General features: G+C 39.2%; 1 protein-coding gene across 1 annotated transcript in view; it reads left to right on the top strand.

Annotated features, from left to right (window-relative positions):
- The window catches only part of LOC100473203 (pregnancy zone protein-like), a 70,565-nt gene that overhangs the window by 18,933 nt on the left and 29,455 nt on the right, over positions 1-22,177 (top strand). Inside the window, exons 14-28 of the mRNA XM_034645728.1 lie at positions 1,952-2,094; positions 5,665-5,814; positions 8,097-8,261; positions 10,430-10,529; positions 13,899-14,034; positions 14,430-14,658; positions 15,163-15,289; positions 15,515-15,636; positions 15,836-15,887; positions 17,821-17,904; positions 18,715-18,891; positions 19,179-19,266; positions 20,419-20,575; positions 20,960-21,034; positions 21,323-21,500. Coding sequence (XP_034501619.1) covers positions 1,952-2,094; positions 5,665-5,814; positions 8,097-8,261; positions 10,430-10,529; positions 13,899-14,034; positions 14,430-14,658; positions 15,163-15,289; positions 15,515-15,636; positions 15,836-15,887; positions 17,821-17,904; positions 18,715-18,891; positions 19,179-19,266; positions 20,419-20,575; positions 20,960-21,034; positions 21,323-21,500 — 1,983 coding nt within the window. The remainder of the gene's footprint in view (positions 1-1,951; positions 2,095-5,664; positions 5,815-8,096; positions 8,262-10,429; positions 10,530-13,898; positions 14,035-14,429; positions 14,659-15,162; positions 15,290-15,514; positions 15,637-15,835; positions 15,888-17,820; positions 17,905-18,714; positions 18,892-19,178; positions 19,267-20,418; positions 20,576-20,959; positions 21,035-21,322; positions 21,501-22,177) is intronic.

Below are 22,177 nucleotides of genomic sequence, written 5' to 3'. Positions count from 1 at the left end.
AATAAATAAATAAATAAATACAATCTTTTAAAAAATTTTTAAAAATAAATTTACTGAGACAGTTTTATGGCCCCAAATATGATCTATCTTGGTAAATGTTAGCATTTCTATTCTTACGCTCTTAAGTGAAGTGTTTTCTAAATGTCATTTAAGTCAAATTGGTTCATAGCATTTCTATATCTTAGATCACATTTTCCTTCTGGATTTTCTTGAATCATCAACATCTCTTGATAAAAGATAATTAACTTTTCCAAAAAAGGGTTTGTTACAAAAAGATGAACACGTTTGGTCTATTTATTTATTACATGTCCCCAGTCTAAATCTCATAAGTAGCTTCCCTTTTTTCTATTTATTTGAATAATTATAGGCTATCATTTTACTAAGACAAAATCAAAATAATATAAATTTTTTTGGTTGACAGCATATTTAGAGAGATCAAAAAGCTCGTTTACCCAAAATGGACCAGAATATCCAGGAAAAAATGAAGAATACATGTTACAAAGATTAAAATGTGTTTGTCTTTTATCTTTGAAACTCCATTTCTTCTATTAGTCCTTGGCACACAGTGGGTACACAATAAATACTTTTAAACTAATTCATAAATAAAGGATAGGATATCTTTGTTTACAATTTGGATAGCTAAACTTTATTTGAAGTTTATGTATTTTAACTATCCTTGAAGAGAACTAAATTTGAAGATAATATATTTCCCTGTCTTCATATCTGTCTATAATAAGACTTTTGGATAAAAATATTAATAAAATATGGTCCATGCTCTCAAGATGCTCTCAAGATGTTACACATTTTATGTGCTTTTTGTGTGGTTTTAGTATTATCATTTCAAATTGTTTTATTGAAGTATAATTAACACAATGTTATATTAGTTTCAGGTGTACAATATATTGATTTGACAATTCTATACATTACTCCGTGCTCACTGTGATAAATATAGTCACCATCTATCACCATACAACGTTATGACAAAATTATTGACTGTAGGACTCAGCCATAAGAGAAAAGAAAAGAATGAGATTGTTCCATTTGTGACAACATGGATGGACTTAGAGGGTATTAAGCTAAATGACATAAGTCAGAAGTTTCAAATTTTTTTTGACCCTGAGGTTTCCGTGTATTTTCAACACAAGCTGTCCTCAAATTATCTATAGATAGAGGATGGCTATAATTTTTAAAGCATTTTAAGCTACAAGGAATTTAGGACATTTATGAGAAAATTAAGTGGGTATATCCTATAAGCATTATGCAGGCACAAAGAAAGAAACCACTAAGATAAATACAGGGAATTCTCAGGTAAAATCAGAGACTCACCTTGTTTTGTATGTGATTATTTTTACCCGTATCTCTGCGGTATTGAAAATGGCCTGAAGGTAGAGACTGTGTTGCATTCTTTGAATTATCCTCGTACATATAGAGATAATTAAAGATGTCTAGAAGTTCTTCCCTCTTGACTTTTTTCTTTTTTATTCTTTTTTTTTTAAGATTTTATTTATTTTTTTGACAGAGAGACAGCCAGCGAGAGAGGGAACACAAGCAGGGGGAGTGGGAGAGGAAAGAGCAGGCTCCCAGCAGAGCAGGGAGACTGATGTGGGGCTCGATCTCAGGACCCTGAGATCACGTCCTGAGCCAAAGGCAGACACTCAACGACTGAGCCTCCCAGGTGCCCCTCTTTTGACTTTTTTCTTAAGAAATCTTTTTTTAAATTTTAAAAGAAAAGTGAGCATTAAGTGTCTTTCTCTACTTAAGCAAAGGAAATGAACAACTTATCCTCCATCTTTAAGGAAGCCTGTCGTTGGTTCAGCATGTCGATGTACGCACACAATGGTATAAATGCAAGCCTTCTCTTACTTCGGTGTGCTCCAGATGTGACTAAGTTTAAAGTTGAGAACTCTTCCGTCTTCCGAATCGATTATCTTGGACTTTCTTTATTCTCCAGTGAAAGGCGTATTTTCCTTCTCCTTTCGAGTGGACTCAGACATTGCTCCTGCAGCCCAGTTGCTGGTTTATGCCATTTTACCCAATGGAGAAATTGTTGCCGATACTGAGAAGCTTGAGATTGAAAACTGCTTTGCCAATAAGGTGGGTCTTCTGTGAAAGCAGTTCTCTTATTCATCTCCCTTTTTGAAGGATGTAAAAGAGGAAATTGTGTCCATTTAAAAAACTGCCACATAGGTCTGCTAAAACATCCTCCAAAGGACTCCAAAGGCAGACAGTAATGCCATACCCTGACTGAGAGGGCTAGTGAAGAAGTCCAAAGCAGGTGGCTATAAAAACAATGTTTTAAAAGTTTCTTGTTTTATCTTAAAATTCATGTGGAATCCACAATCTTCTCTCTTATAAAGCTTTAATAGTTTCAATTTTGAAGTGTTTTCTTCCCCAAATTTTCAATTAAATATGATGCTTCCCAAGGATGTGTCAATTTTACCCCATTGTACCCCCTGACACACATCCATGTACTATTGCAGAAACCAATAAAATTCTGATAATACACAACAGGGGTGTATGTATGTGCCCCATGTCGAGAAACATAGCCTGGGCCCTCTAATAATGACCACAGCAGAAAAATCTAACATACTTGCAAATGGGATCTTCTATTTCCAAAGAATACATAGTCGTAATAAGAAGCCTATTGAGATATGAATAAGTTTTATCCCAAGAGAATTTCGTGCTGTAATCCTAACATGGAGAATCAGAGGACATTCACCGACTTCACATATCTTTTTAAAAATACACCTAGAGGGGCACCTGGGTGACACAGGGGTTAAGCGTCTGCCTTCGGCCCAGGGCGTGATCCCAGTGTTATGGGACTGAGCCCCACATCAGGCTCCTCCGCTATGAGCCTGCTTCTTCCTCTCCCACTCCCCCTGCTTGTGTTCCCTCTCTCGCTGGCTGTCTCTCTCTCTGTCGAATAAATAAATAAAATCTTTAAAAAGAAATTCACCTAGAAAGACTCTTTAAATGAGTTTTTGGAAGATTAAAAGTATGCATTTATAGCAAGTGAACATTTCTGCAATGAAAACTATATTAGATTATCCTTTTTAAAATATATAATGATCCACATAAATAAATAATGATCCAAGAAAAAGACACAATGGATCTGATGTAATCTTTAATTCCATCTTCCTAAAGAATGCTATTAAACCTGGACAAGAGTCCAAGAGCATAGTTTCTGTTCTATTTGAATGTTCTGTGTGTTCCTTGTGAATCTAGGCGAGGCTTCTGTCTCGAACTTCCATGCCCTTCCTGCTAATCGTGGGTAGTTAGTTGTTTGTTAAACCTTGGAATGGCCATGTTACGCTGCCGCTTTCGGCACAGTTTGCTCATTCCAGCAGTGGTTTCTCTCTGGTAGAAGCATGCAACAAGTCCTGAGTAACACCAGAAAACTTCCCATAGAAGCAAAAGCCCCTGGACATTATTCTCAACCTCTTCGTGTTAAATATCTTGTAACTTACGCATCAGAAGTAGAGATACGCTGAGGTGCCTGGGTGGCTTAGTCTGTTAAGTGTCTGACTCTTGGTTTCAGCTCAGGTCATTTTCTCAGGGTCATGGGTGCATGCTCTCTCTCTCGCTCTCAAAAAAAAAAAAAAGCTATGAAAAAAGAAAAGTATTTAGAAGAAAGTTGACTATTTTTATTTACCACTAAAAGTTAGTAAAGAGAGTTATTAAAGTTACAGATTGAGGACCCTAGACGGTAGACAACCTGACAGTTTGGTGAATAGCGTGAAGAGTGGGCTGAGAATGTGAGGGAAGGTCCAGGTCCGTTGGAGATGTGTGTTCCCTCAAACCAATGATATACTATAAGTATTTTCTTCAATTTTCATAGGGATAGGGAAAAACCATTTTCTATTCAAAATTCATATCCTTCTTTCTTACTTAATTTAAAAATAACAGATTTAGGGGCGCCTGGGTGGCTCAGTCGTTAAGCGTCTGCCTTCAGCTCAGGGCGTGATCCCGGCGTTCTGGGATCGAGCCCCACATCAGGCTCCTCTGCTGGGAGCCTGCTTCTTCCTCTCCCCACTCCCCCTGCTTGTGTTCCCTCTTTCGCTGGCTGTCTCTCACACTATCAATTAAAAAAAAATCTAAAAATAAAAAAATAAAAATAACAGATTTAGTATACATGTTATATATGGTGTAAGAGTTTAAATTGCCTGTCATTCTTGACTGGATATGATTATTTATTAAGGATAACTGATCAATATGGTTAAGCGAAGACTCTCAAAGTATGTCTTAAAATTCTCTTTTATTCTCATATCAATAAAATATTTTACATTTTCTAACATAGCCACTTCTTGATTAATAGTATTTTCAATTGATTATAATCCCAAATAATTCATGTGTTCATTTGAAATAGGCACTCAAAAACATATTTTAATAAACTTAAATTTTCTAAAAATAAAAACCAGCATTTTTAAAACAGAATTCTCCATACGCAGTGTTTTCATAATATATTGAACATCTAGAGATGAATATTGCTTCATTTTTTTTTAAAGGTTTATTTATGTATTTTGAGACAGGGAAAGAGAGCAAGTGAGCACAAGTGAAGGGAGGGGCAGAGGGAGAGAATCTTCAAGCAGACTCCCTGCTGAGCACAGGGCTCAATCTCATGACCTGAGCCGAAACCAAGAATCAGATGCTTAACTGACTGAGCCACTCAGGTACCCCTAGAGATGAATATTACTTCATTTTGAGGATAAATCAAATAATATTTTTCATATGGCTGTCATGATACATGAATCCAACTGATAAATTAATCCACAGATCATAAACCAGGATTATCATAGTTAAATTCAGCAATCCAGGTCAAATATTATTTACCTAAACATACTGACATTTCATTCCAATCCAACTCAACTTGTGGGTCAAGAACCTGGAAGGTTACCTGATGCTACCACAGCATCTAAATTCTAAATGATTTTTTTCTATTTTGAATAGAAAATAAAACTCAGATTCTACTCCAGAAATGTTTACATGAACACAGGGAACTGATAGATTCACTTATCAGTGAGTTTCTACCGGACAAAGCAGAATCAAATCTCTGAAAAAAGTAGGCACAATTTTCCATTATTTTGTAGTTATTGCTCTTTATTCACAGTTCTTTGAATTTTCTCAACCAGTTAACTCTCAGGATGTATATTAGATGTTCAGTTTTTTTAATGACCCAATAAATCCCCGATCCCGAGAAACAGTACTGCAACCTTTCAGAACGTCAGATGACTAAGACTGCCACCTGGAGGAGACTTCCCCTGGCTAGTCTCAGAGGCAGAGCATGATTTTTCACAGCACAATGCAAACTACCTGCATTCACCATTAAAACACTGCAGAGAGATTGGTCAACTACAGCAAGGCCTGTATCTATTAGCATGTGTGTTCTTATTCCATTCAGGATTCTGCTTCAGTGTGACCAAAACCAACTTACATTTCACCAGTTACAGAAGGAGAAGGAAACCTAAGTTAACTGGAACCACATTTCCAATTTATTCCAGAGATAGTTAACCGGTAGTCCCGAGGAGTGTGCCCATCTTAAGCCTGGTCCAAAACGGATGAAGAGAAGCGTAGTGTAGAAAGAATTAGTCTCAGCCTGGGGTAGAAGAGAGTGTTGAGGTTGCCATACTTAGAAAATTTGCTACCATAATCATATCCTCTTTACAGGTAAGCTTGAGCTTCTCCTCAGCCCAGAGCCTGCCAGCCTCACACAACAACCTGGAGGTCACAGCCACTCCTCATTCCCTCTGTGCCCTCCGTGCGGTAGACCAGAGCGTTCTGCTGATGAAGCCTGAAGCTGAGCTCTCCCCTCAGTCGGTGAGTCCCCTTTCAGTCTCACATGTCACAAAATGCACACGTGAGAAGACCAGTTTGAGAAACTGGAGGTTGTAATGGAGAGGACATGTTTTTCCGAGTGTCGGGCATAGTGTACTAAATTATGTAGGAGATGAAATTAAATTCAATTCCACAAAAGACATTGCACAAAGTGCTTCACATGTCTCACCTCGCTTTGTTCTCTGTTATAATACATTCTCAGTGAGGGAGCAACGTGGCTCCCCACCGCGTGCCCTGCCTAGCACAGTACCTCAAGTGTAAAAGGTGCTTGACACATTGTCAATGAATGAATACATGAAGAATAATTCTTTACGGTGGGTATTATTACCTTAATTTTAAGAATGAAGAAAATATAGCTAGGATAGATAAAGCCGTACAGAAAGAGCAGGCCAAAAATACATCTTAAGGGTGGAACTGGAATCAAATTTCTCATTCGATGCCACCTTTAACGCACCACGTTTCAAGATAGTTTGTGAAATGCCCGATTTTTAAGGTTTCCTTAAAATCCAGGCACTTAGTCACTGGTTTGAAGTATGGACAAAGAAGAGTTTCCATTCAAACTTGTGTTTTAGAGATGCCTCTTGTAACAAAGCACTTTCCAAAAGGCCCTGTAGTTTACTTTCATCGTCCCTTTATTTATTTAACAAATGTTCACTGCATCTTGACTAGAGGCTGGAGCCTGCTCTGGGAAGTTCTATTGGTGAATAATCAGATGTGGATATTTGAACACCTTCTACTTACAGTCCCATGAGGTATTAAACAAGTAACAGAAACATATAAACATGTAATAGTTTCAAATTTTGTTAAGTATAATGAAAGGACCCAAAAAAATGTTGACATGAAAAAGAAATTGGACATTTTTTAAAATAGCTATTAGGAGTGTCTTCTTAGATGGTCAGGGAAAGGAGGGGCAAGGTCAGGCATGACAAAGAATGAGAGTGGCATGCCTGAAGGTCTTGAGTCAGATTAAGACTGGAGTGCTCTAAAAGGAAAAGGTAATGACCTAATAGGTAATGGGGAGGGAAAAGGATGGTAGAGGCCGTAAGTAAAATGGAAAGTAAGGAAGATAGTGATGAGCTCTGTTAGCCTAGAGCGGAATTTGGAGTTGACACTAAACGCAACGGTAAATCTCAAGAGTTGTTTTCATTTTTTGTTTTTTATTTTTTTATTTTTTTAAAGATTTTATTTATTTATTTGACAGAGATAGAGACAGCCAGCGAGAGAGGGAACACAAGCAGGGGTAGTGGGAGAGGAAGAAGCAGGTTCACAGCAGAGGAGCCTGATGTGGGGCTCGATCCCACAACGCTGGGATCATGCCCTGAGCCGAAGACAGACGCTTAACCGCTGTGCCACCCAGGCACCCCTCATTTTTTGTTTTTTAAAGATTTTATGTATTTGAGAGAGCGAGCAGGAGCAGGGGCTTGGGAGAGCAGAGGGAGAGGGAGAAGCAGCCTCCCTGCTGATCAGAGAGCTAGATGCATGGCTTGATCCCAGGTCACTGAGATCATGACCTGAGCCCAGAGCAGACGCTTAACCACTGAGCCACCCAGGCGCCCCACATCTGAGTTTTAAACAGCAGAGTGACAATTCAGATTTCTCTGTTAAGGAGATACTGTTGGCTGCTGAGAGGATGAGAGCAAGAATGAAATAATGGAAACAGTAGGTTATTGTGGTAGCATAGATAAGAGGTGAGTGCAGCCAGATTAGGAGGTCCTCACGGAGGCCAGTGTTTGCTTAACGGCCTGGGTACTATGTGACTGAGCCGGTGGCCCAACACTAGGCTCTGGGCAAAAACTGAACTGCAGTTGGCTTATTTTCTAGGTTGCCTGTGCACCTAGTTTTTTCTCAAGCCAAAGTTGGTCCTAAAATAGTAGACTAAACAACAAACAAAAAACTTGCTAAGAGTTAAAAATGACTTAATCATTACATAAAGCGGGAAAAGGAATGAATCAAGAATTTATAGTGATTATTTTTCAGTGATGGGATTATGAGTGGCTTTTGTTCTCTCATCACACTTCTCTGCACTGTTCACATTTTCTGCTTCCTTTCTTTTTTTAAGATTTATTTACTTCTTTGAGAGAGAGTGCACATGCAAGTAGGGGAGGGGAACAGAGGGAGAGGGAGAATCTCAAGCCGACTCCATGTTCACCATGGAGCCCCATGTGGGACCACAGTCTTTTCAATCCCAGATTGAACACTAACACACCTGAAATAAAATTAGAAAACTAAACAAGAGTTTTCCCTTTTTTCTCTCCATTTTTCAGGTCTATAATTTGCTACCAGTAAAGAGTGTCCTTAGCGTTGGGTATGGAGGTCCCCTGAACGAAGACAGTGAGCAGTGTGTCAATGCAGACGACATAATTCATGATGGAATTGTTTACACACCAAAGCGGTTCCTGGATGATGATGATGTTTACAGTATTTTTGAGGTAATTCATCTTCCTAAAAATATAACCCAAACTGAGTTTAAAGTATTTGTTAAAATGGACAGCAAGTGGACTTCTAAGCTCTCAAATCTGATCTCGCGCCCCTTAAAGCAAAGCTAAGATTAACAGAGAAATACTGAACCCTCAGAGGCACGGAGAACTTAGTATACATACAGATATTCAATCACCAATTTATCTGGCTCTTTAAAGAGCAAGGGGTATACTTTTAGGGCCCACAACCTTAACCAAGTTAATCCCAGAGTTTTTTACTGCTGTCATATCTCCCCTCAGCCTCTGTCAGAGATTCTAGTATGTGAGAATAACCGAACATTTTCCATGACACCCTTGGAAGGGTGACTACCTTATCGGCAGCCATTATAACCGGCTCTGCACAATAAATGCGTATTGAATGAATACAAGTCTGAATACACAAAATATAATACTTTCATCTTTAGTGCCACAAAATTTCAGGAAAACTTGAAAGTAGCCTTTCAGGAAGAAGTGATTTATAAAACTTGGGTAGTCATGCTAGCTTTATGGGTATGTTAGATTAAAATGTTTTATCTTTGAGATTAACTGTAACTAGGCAGTGTTATGCAAGGAGAGTTGATCCAGTTTGTGAGATGAAGTCTTATCACCACCAAAAGGACTAACAACTCACTTTATACTTTGAGGAAAACATGTCATTCTTCTGCAGCATAGCAGACAGCAACTTAAATCTCCCTCCTGCGAAGCCTCCAGAATCATCCATCAGTTGGTTGGTGGTAGGGATAGGAAGAGGATTTTTTGGTTCACTAGCTCATTGTTTAATCTTTAAACATGTATTTCTGACGTCTTTCTCCCTATTCCATGTCACTGCCACCACGGACAGCTGTGCCTCGGTGTCCCACAATTTCCTGGTACACTGAGATAAGACAGCAAGTAGTATTTACCCGTGACTAGTATTAAAGAAAAAGACAGTTGGGACCAGGTGGGCTGTAGGAATCAGGCTGTACTGAAGGTATCCACATGTCTGCTTTGGATGCAGAGATTTAAGATACTTAAAAGAAAATAAGAAAGAGAGGAGGTAAGAATAAATTATGAAAGAGCTGAGCTGAGTACAGAGATTCAGCGAAAGGCATATTTTCCAATAAAACATAAACAAAGCCAAGTTTACAAAGACTGTGAAGAAAAATCTCCAATATGCAACGCTATAATTTAGAATGAAAAGAAAAAAATTACTCTGTGCAATAAAGCCATGAAGTACACACACACACCCCCACACACACACATTATATTTTTGGGAGGGAGAAAAGAAAGGGAAGATAAACATCCAAGTGTAAAATATTTAGTTTCTTGGATGCAAACAATAATTAAAGGGCATCAGTTTATAGCACACAAAATTCAGAAATAGGAAGCAGAAGGCAGGAGTGTAATCCCAATTTCTCTTCACTAACTGGATGAACTGGACTTTCTGTGACTCTGTTTTCCTATTTATAAAATTGCTCCGCTCCCTATTGTGTGGACTTTTCACGAGGATCCTGTGAGCTCTGTGCATAATAATAATGAAAGTGTGATAAGGTGAGGAAGGAAAAAGTCTTCCTCTACCCTCCTTCAGGGTCTTCTGGCTGAACTAAGAACTACATTTACGTGAGACAGATTAACCGGGGGAAAAAATAGTTTCATTATGTGCTCACGAAGGCCCAATAATGAAACCGAGACCTAAAGAAATGAACAAACCCCCGGTTCTTATACTTTTTAGACAAAGACACAATAAATTTGTGAGACATTGACAGGATAAGGAAAACAGATATTTGAGAGCTTTAAGATTCTAAGTGGAATTTGGGCTGAGGTCATAGATTAGAAAACAAAAATAAAAGGGTTTTTTCCTACAGCTTTCTTGGCTTTAGAGTTTCTATCTCTGGTGATAAGGATTTTTTTTTTTTTCCATTCTTAGTGCAGGAAGGGTCCCTCTCATGTGAGAGTTGTGTTCCTGCAGTGAGGGGGACAGAGGAGGGACTGAGTGTCCTTGCACCAGCTGTCTCCCAAATAACTTCAACTCAAAATAATCGATATGCCATGTGGGACATTTTGGGGCAGCCTGCCCTTGGCCCCTAGAGTCTAAACATAAGACACTACTCCACTCTCAAGATTGGATTGCCAGTATGTTTTCATAATTCATTTTCGTCCAGTCTGCAGGATTAAATATTTTTACCAACTCAAAAATCCACAAGCCGCATTTTTGTCAGCTGCTTTCGCCATATCCAGGAATGCCTATGGCCTATTCAAGAGGTAATGGTGAGATTTCTTTGCCTGCTAGCATAATAGGAAAAAAAATGTTTTTCTGAATATAAATGTTGTGAGTCTGGAGCGACTTCTTGGTAAGTTTTCTCTGAATAACATCTCCCCCCTCTAAAAAAAAAATAGGATTTTTAAAGCAATTATTGTTTCTTTTTTTTACTCTCTCACTCTCTCTCTCTGTATCTGAAATCAAAATTGACTGTCTTTTTGTCCTAGCCTTCAATAATCTTGCTATTTCAAGTTCTCCTTATCCAGGGTGGTTGCAGCACCTGCACTGGTCAGGATAAGACAGCCTATATCGCAGTAAGAAACAAACACCCACATCTCAGTGACTAAGCATATGACAGTTTTATTTTTTGTTCACACAAAACTGCTTTTGAGTCCAGTAGCTGTCTGGAGCGCTCATTATGAATCAGTGAGTTAGGGGTACCCATTCTCCTGTCACCTTGTGACTCCATCTCCAGTGTGACATTTAAGGTCATTACCATGGGAAAGGAGCTGGTTTGCACATGACCTTTTCTGGCCAGCTGCGGAAGTGGCGTCTGCCCTTACTGCAGGGGAGACTGAAAAATGCGAAAGATCTACGGACTTTTATTGTCTGCGTCATATTCTTTTATAAAAATCAAAGTGATTTTGATACGTTGGACAAAATAGACTAATCCAAATTTCAGCAGCTATACTACTAGTCTCCTTGTGTGTCTCAAGTATACCTGGAAATAAGGGAAAGTTGAAAAGATTCTGAGTATTCTTTTCGATTGCTGTCAAGCCTAGAGAAATTTCTTTTTTGTTTTAAGAATTTTATTTATGAAAAGTATTTTATTTTTTTTAATTATGTTATGTTAGTCACCATACAGTACATCATTAGTTTTTGATGTAGTGTTCCATGATTCATTGTTTGCGTATAACACCCAGTGCTCCATGCAATACCCATCCTCCTTAATACCCGTCACCAGACTAACCCATATCCTCACCCCTCCCCCCTTTGAGACCCTCAGTTTGTAGTGCATAGTTTCTCATGGTTCATCTCCCCCTCTGATTTCCCTCCCTTCGTTTTCCCCTTCCTTCTCCTAATAACCGCCATGCTATTCCTTATGTTCCACATATAAGTGAAACCATATAATTGTCTTTCTCTGCTTGACTTATTTCACTTAGCATAATCCCCTCCAGTTCCTAGATATATTTCTCACCGCATATTTGAATATCTACTAATCCTACTTCCTAATAAGAAATGTGCTGGTATAAAGCGTTTCTTAAAAATAAACACATACAGTATAAATACTTTAATACAGTAGAAATTATTTACCTAGGAAGACAAAGAATAAAGTTCTAGTCAACAACACTCTGTTGTTGAGTAACTAAGAATATTCCCTCAACAGAAAGAAAATTCTGTGTACAAAAAAAAGAAAGAAAGAAAGAAAGAAAGAAAGAAAGAAAGAAAGAAAAAGAAAATTCTGTGTGCAGAAAAAGAGCACTGTGCTAAGAGCAAAGAGACATGTTCTCATCATATTCCTATGTAGTAGGACATATGGAACTTTGAAAATTCACAGACTCATTTTAACTTTCAAAGGCTCAATTTCTTCCAATCTAAAATCAGAGTGACAACATCAGAGTTACTGAGCGCATGTGTGAGCATAAATGAAGAAAATAGAATTATGATTCCATGAATAGTATGTTTTTTAAAAAAAAATTGAAAAGTACTATTACATTATTTTCATATCCCTCTTAATACCAAGCATGTATTTTCTTTCCAATCCTAAGAGAAAACATGTTCATAGAATGATCCAGAAAACCTGAAAACAGAGTAACATCATTACATTCCTTTTTAAAAAAAGATTTATTTATTTGCGAGAGAGAGAGAGAGAGAGAGGTATCCCATGTGAGCAGGGGGAGGGGCAGAGGGAGAGGAGAAGCAGACTCACCGCTGAGCAGGGAGCCCTACAAAGCTCGCTCATGACCCTGAGATCACAACCTGAGCAGAATGATAACCAAGAATTGGATGCTTATGGATTGCGCCACCCAGGGGCCCCCATGGTTGCATTCTTATCCCACATATTCTGTAAGGCTCTATGCACATTTTGCATTTGTATTTGTCACCCATCCATCCTTTCCTTTTCATTTCCACCTTAGTCTTGTGCCTCATTATTTCATAAGGAAATGACTTGAAAAGCACCGTCACGTACCTTTGTCTCCAGTCCTTCTCTGCTTCAATCTGTCTTGGATACCGTGAAAGGCATTATCACCCTTAAACATTGCTTTTATCATGTCACTTATTTCTCATAGACAGTCACTATTTCCAGAATTTGTGAAATTACTGTCCTTAAGGTTTTAAAAAAGCATGTCCCGTGATATTATTTCATATATATGTAAAAAATATATATACGTATTTATCACATTTCTACTTATATATTTATGCCTGTGATCTCTATCTTCTGATCTCTGGAGTATCACTTTTTTTTTTTAAAGATTTTATTTATTTATTCAACAGAGATAGAAACAGCCAGCGAGAGAGGGAACACAAGCAGGGGGAGTGGGAGAGGAAGAAGCAGGCTCATAGCGGAGGAGCCTGATGTGGGGCTCGATCCCATAACGCCGGGATCATGCCCTGAGCCGAAGGCAGACGCTTAACCCCTGTGTCACCCAGGCGCCCCACTTTTTTTTTTTTTTTTAATCAAGCTAACTCCTACCTTAACAGACATCCTACTCCATTTTCCCTGTGGAGCATCCCTTCTGACCTCTGCATGTGTACTCAGAGAGCCATTTCCATCAAATACCTCCTCCTTTCTCCTCTGTTTCTCATCCTTCAATGATCATCTAAAAGTCTACTTTGGTGAAGTCTTCTCTGGCCAATCTAAAGCTCATTTTCTGTCCTTTATTGAGTGTCTGCTGTCTGTAATACATACTTTACTGTATCCTAGAGTTTCTGTCCATATCGCAATCACTGTAAAATAAAAAAGCATTTCTGAAATCCTCTTTCTGTAGCTACTATTCATTCTTGTTTGATTCTCACTGCAAATGGAGAACATGTGATCATCCTTTGGTGTAAAAACAGTATTTGGTGTATTAAATTACTCTTTATTCTTCCCTTTACCTGTTGAATAATCAGCTTCTAGAGAGTTCCATTGCTCTCATGTCTAGAGAAAAATACATTTACCTCCAGATTCTTTGAAGAAGCAATAGAATTAGCTTTCCTAGAGGACAAATAGATAAATGAACAAAGTTACAAGCTGGTAGATCAAGCTGTTCCAGTAATAAACATTCCCTGAGCAAACGACCTTATTCTACTTAAGAAACTAGGCAACTTTAAGAAATTCAAGATAAAAATGAGGTTTACATTGGGCCCTTCCTACTGTCCTGCCACAGTCCCTTCTCTCGCACATGGTGTTGGAGGATCAGTTTATCCAATGCTCCAGGGAGGGAGTTCTCCAGTCGTGGAAGTGAAAGAGACGATCCGGAAGTACTTCCCTGAGACCTGGATCTGGGACTTGGTGCCACTTGAGTAAGTCGTATGTTGCCCAGAATTTCGTTTAGGAAAAGATGTGACTCATCCTCTATGATTCTGCTGTTCCTGAGCCTTGTGGTTCTGCTCCACTTCTTTTTGGTAAACATGTAGGTTCCTAGTTCATTGATCGCATAGCTCAACAATGCAATGTTTTGTTTTGTTTTTTTTCTAATTTGGTCCTGAGATATCTAAAAATCATGCCAAGTGGGAAACTACCCTTGCCCCTAAAAGGAAAGGAAAACCTTTCAGGGGTGTTGCTAGGAGTGCTGAACCTAGTATCAGGTTTAATGTTGACTGTACTGGGTTACTAGGTTAGTATGCTTCACAATCAGCTCATGTCCATGCTAAAAAAAGGATTGACTCACAAAGCTTCCTCTTGTTCCCTTCTCTAGTTTATCAGGTAGAAGTGAGTTGGCAGTGACGGTCCCTGACACCATCACAGAGTGGAAGGCCAGCGCGCTCTGCTTGTCTGGAACGACAGGGCTGGGCCTCTCCCCCGTCATCTCTCTTCAAGCGTTCCAGCCCTTCTTCCTGGAACTCACTCTCCCCTACTCTGTGGTGCGAGGAGAAGCCTTTACGCTCAAAGCCACTGTATTCAACTATTTGTCCCATTGCATTCGGGTAAGGGCACCTCTTTGGGAGTAAGCAAAATTGGAAGGGAGACGAGCAATTGCCATTTAATATCCAGGTCTCCTAGGTGATCTCCCAGCAAATCATAGGTGAAGAATGATGTAGCCTAATTTGGGAATGGAATAGTTGCTAAGGGCAAAGCTCCCTGACTGGTCCAAGGTGGTAAGGTCATATTCATTTGGGGCTTATATTTTCTATGTATTCCTAAATTCAGACATCATTTCTCCCTGATTATTTTTTCACTCTGACTAAAGCAAACATGTCTTTGTTGTGTTGGCACAAGCCTAAACCCTGGGAATATCTTCAATTCTTGTTGGTTTTTCAGTTCCCTATTGGCAACATCTAAACTACAAAGCATTGGACAGGATTTACCTTGTTTGAACAATTTCTCAAAGCCTCTCAATTAGTTCCCATTGTCCCTTGAAGCTCCTTTCTCCTGTCATTGTCCCGCTATCTGTGTTCTTTCTCAAACTTGTGCATGGGTATGGGGGACAGGTCAGCGTGCAGCTGGAAGTCTTTCCTGACAAGTCAGCCGACCTAGTGAAAAACAATGAAGAAACTCCCTGTGTCTGTGGAAATAGGCAGAAAACTATGTCCTGGGCTGTAACCCCAAAGTCACTGGGTAAGTGGTAAATTTGTTGACAAATCCTACTTCCTATGTTATAACGATTTGCTTTCCTCTCTGATCTAGATACATCTTTTTTTCCTCCTCCTTCAACAATGATGCATTGAAACAAAGCCAATAGATATCTATTGGACACAATATACGCAACATAGGAGAAACTTGAAAAGACAAACCATGCAATATAGAATCACTATTTAACTCCTTAAGAATTTTATTCCCCAGGAAAGATAAATTTCACAGCTACTGTGGAAGCCCTGCTGTCTCAGGAATTGTGTGGTGACGAGGTGCCAAAAGTCCCAGCATTTGGACAGAAGGATACTGTAATCAAGCCCTTATTAGTTGAGGTATGCGTCTAGACTTTCTCTGAGTCTCAGAGGCCTTACTGTATTATATAACATTATCTAATATGTCTGTGACAGTGACATTTCACTCCCCAAAATATACATGTATCTACAACTCAGTTTCTTCCTCTACTTTAAAGTGATTGATTTTTTCCCTATACACTCAGTATGACCTTTGTTTTTCACTTTTTTCAATATAAAGCCTGAAGGAATAGAAAAGGAAGAAGCTTTCAACACACTCCTCTGTGCATCAGGTAAGTGTCAAAAATAGACAAAATTTGCATATTAAGCCACTTGCCAAAGTGTATAGTTTTAGAATGTTCTTCGGGGTATGTTTTCCTCTGAAAAAAAAAATTAGAGTACTCTTCCATGTGCAAATCTAAGGATATTTGATTTGGAATAATCTTTTCCTGATGAAGGCTTAAAGAAGTTAAAAGACTTCCCTAAAAGCTCCTGGCTAATAATGAGAATTAAAGTGGATGACCATAGAACAGGATTCTTTCCAGTACTCCTGTGTTTTTCAAACTTCTTCCTAAACAATTTTCGAAGTATTAAAATACCTATGTGGCAATAGTACTATTTATTATTCAATTAATAGTTTAAAGGTACTCAAGTTTAATTTACTTGTGTAAGTTATTTGAAGAAGAACTTCGGGTCACTAACATATATAGGAAAACAATATTTTACTAATACCATTAATATAATCATATAAAAATTACCATTAAAATATTCAACTCTGCACCATCTAGAATCACCTTGAGGATGATGCTCAGTGTGTAGACCTCTCCATTCTGGAAGCATCCCTTGATAATCTTATGTAGTCACAGAACTCAAATAACAACTTTGTGCTGGAGACCGCAAAATATCCAACTTGGGTCCACACCGCTTTCCTACCTGAAGCTCGCATAATCAGTTGCCCACTAATCATCTCCACTTACAGGCTTGTAGGCTAATAGCATCTCAAAACTAGCATGCTCAAAACTGTTTTTCTGCTGGTCCCCACAAAGCCACTCGTCCTACAATTTTCTCCATCTCAGATGATGGAAATTCCATTTTTCTACCTGCTTGAAATAAAAACTTTGAAGTCATCCTTTATTATGTTCTTTCTCTTATAATCCACACCCAATCTACTTTCAAATCTAGTTGGCTCCACCTTCACATTATATCCAGAATCTTCCCACTTCTCACCATGCCCAGTTCCACTCTAGTCTTTTCTCTCTTGGATCATCTCAGTAACCTCCTAACTGGTCTCCTGGCCATCTTTCCTTGATCTCCTACAGAAAGAGGGACCATTTAAAGCACATTTCAGATCATGTGCCTCTTCTGTTCAAACCTTCCAAGAGTTTCCCACGTCCCTGAAAGTTAAATCCTATGTCTCCAATGTCCCCTCCAAACCCTCACTACCGCCATGACTTCATATTCTATTACTCTCTCCCTCACTCACCCTCCTCTGGCCACACTGGACTCCTAGTCTGGTCTTGCAACACAGCCAGCATGCTCTAATCTCTAGAGTCTTTTCACTTTTCGTTCCTTCTTCCTGGAAGTCTCTTCCCCCAGAGATCTATAAATCTTACTCTTTGACATATGTAAAGTCTCCAGTCACCTATGATTTTGTTTTATCAAAGAGGGGAAACTGCTGCCCACATCCTACACTTCCTGATTTGCTCTGTATTACTAGCTCACCCATATAAACACTCTGCTTTACTTTTCTCTATAGAACTTACTAGCATCTATCATACTAAATATTTATTGTTATCTTATTACTCCCATTAAAATGAAAACTCTGGGAAGTCAGGAAATTGTTTTGAAAATTTTTTTATCATTGTACTTAAAACAGAACCTGGCATTTAACATGCACTTAACACATATTTATGACATGAATGTTATTTTCAAAAACCACTAATAATAAATATTAACATAAACAATGAAGGGAAAGAAATAAGCATAGCATAAGGTATATGCTTATAAGGAAATCTGTAAAAAATTAGCACAAACATATATTAATACAAACTTCACTACGAGATGAATCATGACTTTAGGAGAAACTCAGATTGCATCAAAGAAATTATAGAATGATCAAGAGACATGACACGTTGGCATTTGATCAAAATGAGGAAAAAAATTTTAAAAATAGAATATTTCTCTAATTTTTTCCTTCCCTTCTATATATTTGTCTTCTTTCATTAGACACTGGTGTATCTGAAAAGTTGCCACTAAAAGTTCCTTCAGATGTGGTTGAAGGATCTGCCAGGGCGACATACTCGGTTTTGGGTGAGTCCGCCAGCCCAGGCCAGCAGCTGTCCATCTCGTTGCTCTCGTGCATGCAGCCTCGCCATCCGTGGTTAATGAAGACTTTGACTGTGGCCACTGGATTGGGAGAAAGAGCGCTAAGCTAAGAATCGCATTGCATATTAGTCAGAAAGGGGGTTGAATAGGGGGTTGTGTTACTTATTATACTATTTATACTTTGACATACTCGAAAGAGTAAGAAGGGTCACCTCTCTGTGCCCTCATCTTCAGAGACTGACTAGGTGGTGATGCTTCCTAATAGATTTGCAAACAGTTGGTTTTTACCAGACATGTGGTTCATCAGAAAAGATGTGCCCAGCCATTGTTTTCCCATCCTGGAATCATCGACTTTCTTTTTCCACTTCTCTCTATCCTTTCTACTTCTTGTTTCTTTTCACCTTTTATGCTTTCTTGTCCTTTCCTCTATACGTGATTTTACCTCTCGTGAGCTAGTAATCTATTTTCTTATCCCAACAGAAACCAGCTCTGAGTTCCTCTGATTTTTTTAAAAGATTTATTTATTTATTTATTTATTTAATTTATTTATTTTATTTTATTTCAGAGAGAGAGAAAGAGAGAGAGCGCCCACCCTAGCAAGTGGAGGGAGGAGCAGAGGCTAAGAGAGAGAATCCTCAAGCAGACTCCCGCTGAGCACAGAGCCCAACACAGGGTTCAATCGCACTACCCATAAGATAGATCATGACCTAAGCAGAAACCAAGAGTTGGATACTTAACTGACTGCGCCACCTAGGAACCCCTCCTCTGATTTTTTTAATGTCTTTCATTCCCCAGGCGACATATTAGGCTCTGCAATGCAAAATCTTCAGAATCTTCTCCAGATGCCGTATGGTTGTGGAGAGCAAAACATGGTCCTTTTTGTCCCTAACATCTATGTTCTGAACTATCTGAATGAGACACGACAGCTGACAGAGACGGTCAAGGCCAAAGCTATCAGCTACCTCATCAGTGGTGAGTGATAACCCCAAAAGGAGAAATCTTAATTGATTCCCTAAATATCTCTCTCAGTGAACTCAAATCAGCATCCCTTTGGTTAAGATTTAATAATCACTGTGGCTATGACAACCGATAAAATGTCCCACTCTACTACCAGGAAATTCAATGGCATTATCAAGCCTTGGAGACAACTTAATAAAATAGTAGTCTTCCTATGATTCCTAACCAAGTTTTGAGGAAAAAACTGATTAATTCTCCAGCGTCTCTGCTATTTCATAAATCTACGAATACTTCCTCTTCAGGGTACCAAAGGCAGTTGAATTATAAGCACAGTGATGGTTCATACAGCACTTTTGGGGATCATGACGGCAGAAGTCAGGGAAACACTTGGTAAGAGAATTATTTCCATATGCTTGCTATAGCTCCATTCTATTCTGGAATTCTGGAAATACTTATTCTCTGATACCTCGAGTTCCTTCATGGAGATGTGTTATCCTTTAAAAATCCATATGTCTGTCATCACTACTGTGTGATCTCACCATTTCATGTACGAACACATGCCAGCTGTGATAGCACAGTAAAGAGGAGTAAAATAAAGACCCCCCAAATGGAAATATAAGGCAAAAAGTGTTATAATGTGAAATGGTAGTAGGAGAAGCTTCTATACTGTGCATTAAAGAAAGGAAGAGGGAAAGGACAGAAAGAGACTGTGATGTTATTAAAATCATTCCGGAAATGGCAGTGTGGGTGATGTGGAAAGGTTTGGAGGTTCCAGCAAACATTTTGTGAGAGAAAAATAAAGTGAAAATCATCAATTCAGGGGAAACCAATAAAGCTGAGATTTTATTTTATTTTTTTTAATAATATTTATTTTGTTATATTAGTCACCATACAGTACATCCCCAGTTCTTGATGCAATGTTCCATGATTCATTACTTGCATATAACACCCAGTGCACCATCCAATACGTGCCCTCCTTACTACCCATCACCGGCCTATCCCAATCCCCCACCCCCCTCCCCTCTAAAGCCCTCAGTTTGTTTCCCAGAGTCCACAGTCTCTCATGGTTCATTCCCCCTTCTGTTTACCCCCCTTCATTCTTCCCTTCCTTCTCCTACCCATCTTCCTATTTCTTATATTCCATAAATGAGTGAAACCATATGATAATTGTCTTTCTCTGCTTGACTTATTTCACTTAGCATAATCTCCTCCAGTCCCGTCCATGTTGCTGCAAATATTGTGTAATCGTTCTTTCTGATGGCTGAGTAATATTCCATTGCATATATGGACCACATCTTCTTAATACAGTCATCTGTTGAAGGGCATCTCGGCTCCTTCCACGATAAGTTGAGATTTTAAAAAGGAATTCAGATATTTGCTGAACAAACAAAAGAATATTTAGTGTGCAAGTGTTATTTCCCCACCAATTCTCCCCAACAATTGCGTCCACTGGATGGTAAAGACCAGTGTCTGAATGCAGTTGCCCAAAGTGGACTTTAAATGTGACATGGTCCTCATGTCTGTCACTCCTGTGCTGGACAGGCTCACTGCATTTGTGCTCAAGTCCTTTGCTCAAGCCCAGTCACACATTTTTGTGGAGACATCACACATCACGAACGCCCTCACCTGGCTCTCACGGAGACAGATGGAAAATGGTTGTTTCCAACGCTCTGGATCACTGCTGAACAACGCTATTAAGGTGGTGCCATTCATCTTGCTCTGGTCCCTGGAAATAGTGACACGTAGGAGCAAAGACACTCCTGTTGGTTCCTCACGTCTTGCTGACGTAGCTTTGAGGAAGGATGGTACTAACGCCTTCTGAAATCTGACAACAAATTAGTAGTTTTTTACTGAATTATAAAATAGTGTGCAAAAAACCCCCCAAAATATTATTAAAAGTGAGGGTAAATGATTTGGGACAGATTCAAGAATTTGAGGGTGGAGGGGAAAGGGGGAAAATCAATAATATTGCACAAGAAAAGATGCTTTCTAGTGAAGAGTGTGCAGGGGGAAACGTAGAATGCGTCAACTCTGGCTTATGAATACTGGAGTGTTTGAGCATCTCTACCTCTGATCTTTACAGGGTGGGGTAGGTGACGAACTGACGCTCTCTGCCTACATCACCATCGCTCTGCTGGAGATGCCACTGCCTGTCACTGTATGTACCTGCACAGTCCCTGTGCATCCCTCACAAATACAAGGAATACAAGCCATGAAACTATGACTCTCTGAGGAGAATGAGTTGTGGCTTTCATGTTACTTAGTTTTGGTATATTTCACTAGACCATAAAAGACCAGATCCCTTTGGAAGCTGCAGAGGAAATTATTCTCCGGTCAGAACCTTGATGTTACATGACACATTGTGCCTTTTAATCTGGGGTTAGCCTGTGGACAATTCAGGAGCCTGCTTCTGCTATCTAAAGATCTCTTTTCATCTGCCTCACAGCACCCTGTTGTCCGCAATGCTCTATTCTGCCTGGAAAGTGCCTGGGGATCCATCTCAGAGGCCCAAGGAAGTCTTGTCTATACCAAAGCATTATTGGCCTATGCTTTTGCCCTAGCAGGAAACCAGCCCAAGCGAAGTGAGCTTCTTGAATCTCTAGACAAAGATGCTGTGAAAGAAGGTAAGGGCTGCTACTGCAAAATTTACCTCCCAAATCACCAATGATTGACAGGCACCTGGGTGGCTCATTTGGTTCAGTGTCTGCCTTTGGCTCAGGTCATGATCCCAGGGTCCTGGGATCGAGTCCCACATCAGGCTCCCTGCTCAGCGGGGAGTCTGCTTCTCCTTCTACCCGTCCCCCCTGCTTGTGATCTCTCTCTCATACTTTTTCTCTCTCTTAGATAAATAAATAAAATCTTTAAAAATTAAGTAAGTACGAGCATTCTTTAAGTTTAAGATCATATTCTTTTCCATTTCAAAGAGGACTCAATCCACTGGCAGCGTCCTGGGAAAGTTGAAGAAGTTACGACATTCTATTATCAACCCCGGGCTCCTTCTGTTGAAGTGGAGATGACTTCATACTTGCTCCTTGCCTATCTTACTGCTTGGCCTGCCCCATCTTCAGAAGACCTGTCTGTGGCTTCACGTATTGTGAAATGGATCACCAAGCAACAAAACCCCAATGGGGGCTTCTCCTCCACTCAGGTCTGTGGAGAGCCTCTCGGAAGAAAAATAAATATGTTAATACATATGTAGACACAGCCATATTCTAGTAGTTGAATAATGGGATAATATTTCTTTTTTTTATTAATTTTATTTTATTATATTATGTTAATCACCATACAGTACATCCCCTGA

The sequence above is a fragment of the Ailuropoda melanoleuca genome, chromosome 16, assembly GCF_002007445.2.
Source record: "Ailuropoda melanoleuca isolate Jingjing chromosome 16, ASM200744v2, whole genome shotgun sequence".
NCBI classification, from domain to species: domain Eukaryota; kingdom Metazoa; phylum Chordata; class Mammalia; order Carnivora; family Ursidae; genus Ailuropoda; species Ailuropoda melanoleuca.
Note: the sequence above shows the minus strand (reverse complement) of the source record. Positions and strands in the feature narration are given on the sequence as shown.